Below are 6,077 nucleotides of genomic sequence, written 5' to 3'. Positions count from 1 at the left end.
CTCTAGTTGATTTGTTTTTAATATTTAATTCGCAAATATTTATAGTAGACTATAATGTGATAAATATGGTATATGTCAGTCAACTGTGTGATTAAAGGTGAGTGTGAAGTGGGAGAGGACGGATGTCATAATTGGGGTGCGAAGCAAATGGGCGTTGTGTTGTTTTTCTGGGCGGGGGCGAAGAGCGACGAAGTATTCTTTACTCAAGTTTGACCAATTAATATAAATAAATAAATTTTATTTTAATAGTAAGATTTTGTACGATTTTCGCATATCTTTTTATCTATATATATTTTTTTTGTCATTAGATTAACGACGAACAATAATATTTTGTAAAAATAAATTTTATTATAATTTAAATGTACTACCACTTTTTTTATAAATAACATGATTTTGTACTCAAGTTTCTCATGTATTAATATTGTTTATTTTTTTATAATAATAATAATAATTATTATTATTATTACTATAATAATAATTATTATTATTATTATTAGAATTTTTAATATATATGTTTTATAGACCTGCTATTCAAATTAAATATTTTTTATTTTTTAATGAAATTTAAAATTATTACTATTACTATTAATAATTATTTTTACTTTATATTTAAAATTCACTTATTTATATTATTAATTTGATAATTAATAATTTATGTATTCTCGTCTTTAGAATTTAACTTAACTTAAAAATAAGTACAATTTTATTTTTTGTAGACAAAAAAATTGAATCATTAACTAAAAGAGAAATTTCATTTGAATATTAGGTTTTTAATTTCCGAAGCGAATAAAAAGGACAAGACATGACTGCCACATGCCAAATAGAAAAACAAACTCAGGGTAATATAATATTTTTATTGTTTTACTGTGATAATTAAGAACCTGCTCTGAAAATATAACATCTCTGACTAAATTGTTATATATACACATGTACGTACATACGTAGATATGTTTGTATGAATATATGTATGTATAATGGATACATGCATGCGTGCATGTATTTATATAATAGTTAGTTATAAATATATATATATATATATATTAAGTATGCAATAATTAATCGATATTAGTAAGTCACTTATGGGATAACTTATGTATTATATGATGCATGCATGTATCTCTAATAATTAGTTATAAATAAATATATATACTAAGTATGCAACAACTAATCGGTATTAGTAAGTCAATTATGTATTATATGAATTCTTATGCAAGGGTTATCATTTAAATTTTTTATACTAATTTTTTTTAATAGAGTATGTAAATTTTATGAAGAAATTATTTTTAATGACTTGCATATTAATGATGTTTTAATTGAGTTAATAAAAATTACATGAATAAAAATCCTTATTAAATATATAATAATGAATGAGTTGCATATTAATGATGTTTTAATTGAGTTAATAAAAATTACATGAATGAATCAGTATTAATTATATAATAATGAATGATCATTAACGGTTAAAACAAATCATGTATGAATTTTAATTACTGTATTTATCATTAAATTTGCCCAACGAACCCCCATTTTACTTTGCTGTATTAGATATATAATAGATTATAAGTTACCTAATTTAAAATTTCTCAAACGTGCACAAAATATTGTCTATCGATGAAATTTGGATTATCCGGGTTGAAATTCAAGAAGAATAAGAAAACATTTAATTTGGGCAGAAGCCGAAAGCCCCTCTCGGAAACATAAACCCCAGTTGTACACAGACCTATAAACTCTGGTATCAGTTTCGCAGGGTTTTTCGGGTATATGCACTGGCTGGACAATTCAACAAGGAAGCTCCTCCCATGTGTAGTACAAGTAATTCTATCTCACCTTTGACCCGTTTTTTCTATGCTTGGAGTTTCATAGTTTGTATACATGACCTTACTTTTACTTAAGTTTTTGCTGTATCATGTCAATTATTTGACGGGTTGTTTCGGGTTCGATTTATTTCATCGATTCTTGGAAAATATGATGGCCATGTTTGTTTTATAGGATTAAGTAAGGAGTAAGATTATAATCCGTTTAATTTTCCAGTCTCGTATTTGTTGTGTTGAAACTCATTCGAGATTAATTCAATTATCTTATCACTATGTTTATTTATTTTGTTAAAGTAAGGCATAGGATTAAATCCCCGAAACAAACATGGGCTAGGGGTTATGCATTTCATAAGCCTGGTGCTCGATTCTCTGCGTCTTCAATTTCGGATATCGATATCACTTGAATAATTAGTATATTAGACATACGTATGTGGATGTAATTGGTGATGTAGCTGAGTCGGGTCGGGAAGTATTTACCTATGTATTGTCGGAATAATTTATTTTATTTGTATGCTCATTTTAAGCTGCTTTTTTAACTCATTCTTGTCCAATTTTAGTATTGTTAATTTTGAGTGCCGATAATTGTGTGCTTAAGTATGGAATGATAATAATTCGGAATTTGTGTTCTGTCCCTGATTCATGCTTGAACAAATTGCGTTGCTTATCTTATTTATCTTATTTGAATGCATGGAATGGTCAAGTTACACTACTTAACAAAATTTGCTGGTCTATGTTTGCGTATTTGTGATTCATTGTATATATACATATTGGTTTTCTCTTTCTAATCAAGCTTTGTGGTTCATTGTTGGTCAGTATCCAAGACGTGCAAAGTTCTGCCCAAGGTTATTAAGAAGGTGAAACAAGCCGCGACTCTAGTGGACCTGCAGGATGACATATCATCCATATGGGGCTGGCTGCGACTAGATGGCTCCAAACGACAATTATGTAAATTTCTTTATTCTGAATTTATTCTGGTCAAGGATATGTGTGAAGGTTGCTGCCTGCTGGCGGGGTCTCGGATACGACATTTGTTAAATTATAATGAATATGTATTTGAAGAAATATATGATAAAATCCATCAATAAAACTAACTTATTGAATTAATCATCTAGAGCACAAGAGTTAAGTTGGAATGTTCTTTTTTTGTAGAAATGAATATAAACATCAGAACATTTTTTTTATTTAACCTTGCTAAATAACATCAATGCTTTGCTTATTAAAGTAGTTGAAGTTAAGATTGTGAGACTATCAGAGTTTGTATACAATGCGTTCAGTAATTTATTGTACCCCTGCTTCCTAGATTACCCAGCGCCTCATGCTTCCTCTATTACAAGTCGTTTCCTCATTTGTATTAATTTTCTTATTATGCTTTACCTTGGTGATGGAACAAATTAACAAATGTATTAATATTAATGTTCAATGCTAGGACCTTGAGACATCTTGAAAACTTCAGAAGTTGAGAGAGAATTTGAGAAGTTGAGAAATTGAGGTGTGAATGAAAATGAGCACTTCTCATCTTCTTTTATAGGAAAAGAGGTACCTGCTAAAGCAAGTCATAACTCTGCTTGCTTCGCGTTAGCAGGTATCCCACGAAAAAAGACTGAATAATGGTAGGAAAAATGATTAAGAAATTAGAGGAAAGGACATAATAAACGAATAAAGCGATGCGGAGCATCACTTATCGTGTCAGTCCTCCGAGAAAAGCCTGGTAGAGGCTAAACACAAGTCGTTAGTCTTGACTCGGTGATTAATTACACTAATCGCCAAGGTTAGTGAAAACCATGAAAGTTAGAGCAAGATCAAGCTCTTAATCCAACGCGAATGGCCATTTATAGCCATGATTCGATTATGGGGACGTTCTGAGAAACAAGTTTCATGAAAAGTAGAATTGAGTATCCACAAGAATAGGAGCAGAATGTTCACCAGAAAAGAGCAAAATGTTCTCCAGAAAAGAGTAGGACATTCGCAGCAGCAAGTTCGAAGAACGTTCGCCTCCCAGTCGGCCATGGAGCCACCTCACCAAAAGCAGGGTTGGCCGACCAGGCCACATGAAGGCCTTATGGCCGACCGGGAACCCCTGATCAAATTTTTAGCTTTACTACATCCACTTTTCTCATTTTTGGGTTGTGTTACATATTTTTAATGTGATAGATATGAGGGATGTGGCAAGGGAGAGGTAAGAAGCCCCTTTTTATTTTTTTGCTAGTTAGACACATCAATACATAAGTCTTGTCTTTGACAAAGTTTGGACCCTTGACATCCCGTAGAGGTAGCGAGGGAACACCGATACCGCTACCCCAAGAGGTGTTAGGGAAGAAGCCTTGCCACTAGCCTACCAATGATTTTATAATTTTGTCAATTTTTATATATAACTACTTGTGAAATTAGAGTTGTGGTGTTTTATTTCATATATGCACAAAGATATTCATAATTTTAAACAAAAAGTGAGAATATAAACGTGTGCCTGTACTCGATGCAATAAACATTTACACTTTAGAGTTTAATGGTTGGTTGTATGCTTTGCTATAATCCTGTCTAAGTCATTATTGTGAATAACCGTCTCCTTTTAAAAACTTTCAATTAATTTTCAACTTATTAGTCCGCTTCTCACAGGTACAAGTCGGGAAGAAGAAAAACAAATTCCTAATTCTGGCAAAACCCTTGCTCAAAGTAAAAGGGAACAGTGTTGGCGCTACGACCCCACCATCAAGTATGAAGCAGTTAGACGATTTGCTGTCCCCAGATATGCCTATGACTCTAGTGATTGGTCAGACTCCTCAGACTGTGAATATGAAAATGTTTACATGGCAGGAAAAGAAGCTCAAACTGAGAAAGACAATCTCCTTGCTGTAACCAAAAAGGAACAGGTTGCTGGAACCGAAGAGGAACAACTCTTTTACCACGACCCTAGTATCAAGTACAAACCACTCAGCCGATATATTGTCCCAAAATTTGCCTTTTCTGACACCTCCTCTACTGACTGGTCAGAGTCCACAGACTCTGAATCCGATACTGAACTCATGGCAGAAGAAGCAACACGAGGTCAGAAAGAAAAAATCAGAGATGATACTAGGGTGGAACGACTCTTTTGCAACGACTTGGCTAAGTCTCCGTCAACTGATTTCCAGTCTGTGGCTGAGGACTTGACTAAGTCTTCATCTGCAAATCTCCAATCTAAATCATCTGTTTAAGATTTATCTTTTGCGGTAATGGTATTCAATGTCTACTTTATCGGCTTTGTACCAGGACACCCCAACTGTTGCTTATATTTATCTAGTTAAAAACTGATCTTTTTTAACAGGTTAAACAAGGAGCCAAAAGCCCAGAAGAGGGCGGTGCTAAGGATTCAAAACGAGCAAGAGATATGGGTTTGTTTACTGGGGTAGAAAAAGTGATTAAGAAACCAGTATATAGACGTTTAGGGTGTACTTGATTATTGTTAAAACCTATGTTATGGTACTATTTTAGGAGCCTCTAAAACTTGGGTTACAGCTTATGTCAATGAAAGTTGTCACGGTTGGGCCAAACTCCAAAGATCTCAGCTAGTGCTTAATTCGGTTCGGCACAAGACTCAAAAGCAGACTCCTAGTTCATCGTTCTCAATGGAAGTTACTGAGCCACCTAATCTTGGTGAGTTGATACAGAAAGAATTACTGCAATAACATGTTTGATACAACGAAGCCAAACCGTGAAACTGATATTGAGCAGCAGCAAACTTCACATGATTTTCTACTGGTTTTCTCACAATCTCAGTTCTCACGCCATTTATTTCATATCTAGAAAATGTTAAATTTTGCGCTAATATAACAAGAAGCAGCAAGTTGAGCAATATTTTTCTCTTACAAATTACCCCTCTATCCCAAAATAAGAGTCAGCTTTGATTTTTGACACACATTTTAAGGTGTAAAGAAGATGTTTTTTTGTATGTTTTTTTCAAATTTCTTTTTTTTTTTAAAATTAAAGTTTAATATTTATATTTTTATTCAGAAAAAGAAAATTTGTAAAAAAGATATGCGAAAATATTTTTTTTTACACCTTAAAATATATGTGAAAAGTCCAAACAACTTTAAAATGTGTCAACAGTCAAAATAACTGTTATTCGAAACAGAGGGATTACTGTGACATTATGGGCATGTCATGACGTCAATTAGGCAGACATGCATTTTCATGATTTGGTATATCTTTTTACTATTTTTTTTTATTTTTTATTAATTATTTTAATATTAAAAATATTCAGAAATAACAAATATAATTCTAAACTAT

At 32.3% G+C, this 6,077-nt stretch overlaps 1 protein-coding gene across 2 annotated transcripts; it reads left to right on the top strand.

Moving 5' to 3' along the window:
* The first annotated feature begins 1,644 nt into the window (after positions 1 to 1,644).
* On the top strand, positions 1,645 to 5,674 carry LOC141717854 (uncharacterized). 2 transcript variants are annotated; one of them, XM_074520069.1, is made up of 5 exons: positions 1,645 to 1,812; positions 2,628 to 2,759; positions 4,428 to 4,524; positions 4,626 to 5,020; positions 5,116 to 5,674. In XM_074520069.1, exons 2-4 carry the CDS (start codon positions 2,739 to 2,741, stop codon positions 5,003 to 5,005), a joined length of 498 nt encoding a protein of 165 aa, XP_074376170.1. In that variant the 5' UTR covers positions 1,645 to 1,812; positions 2,628 to 2,738; the 3' UTR covers positions 5,006 to 5,020; positions 5,116 to 5,674. The 2 variants fall into 2 exon arrangements, with proteins under 2 accessions (XP_074376170.1, XP_074376169.1); XM_074520068.1 differs by having other exon boundaries at positions 1,651 to 1,812; positions 4,428 to 5,020; positions 5,116 to 5,668.
* The last annotated feature ends 403 nt before the right edge of the window (positions 5,675 to 6,077 follow it).

The sequence above is a fragment of the Apium graveolens genome, chromosome 4, assembly GCF_009905375.1.
Source record: "Apium graveolens cultivar Ventura chromosome 4, ASM990537v1, whole genome shotgun sequence".
Taxonomy (NCBI): Eukaryota; Viridiplantae; Streptophyta; class Magnoliopsida; order Apiales; family Apiaceae; genus Apium; species Apium graveolens.
This window is presented reverse-complemented; position numbering and strand designations above follow the sequence as displayed.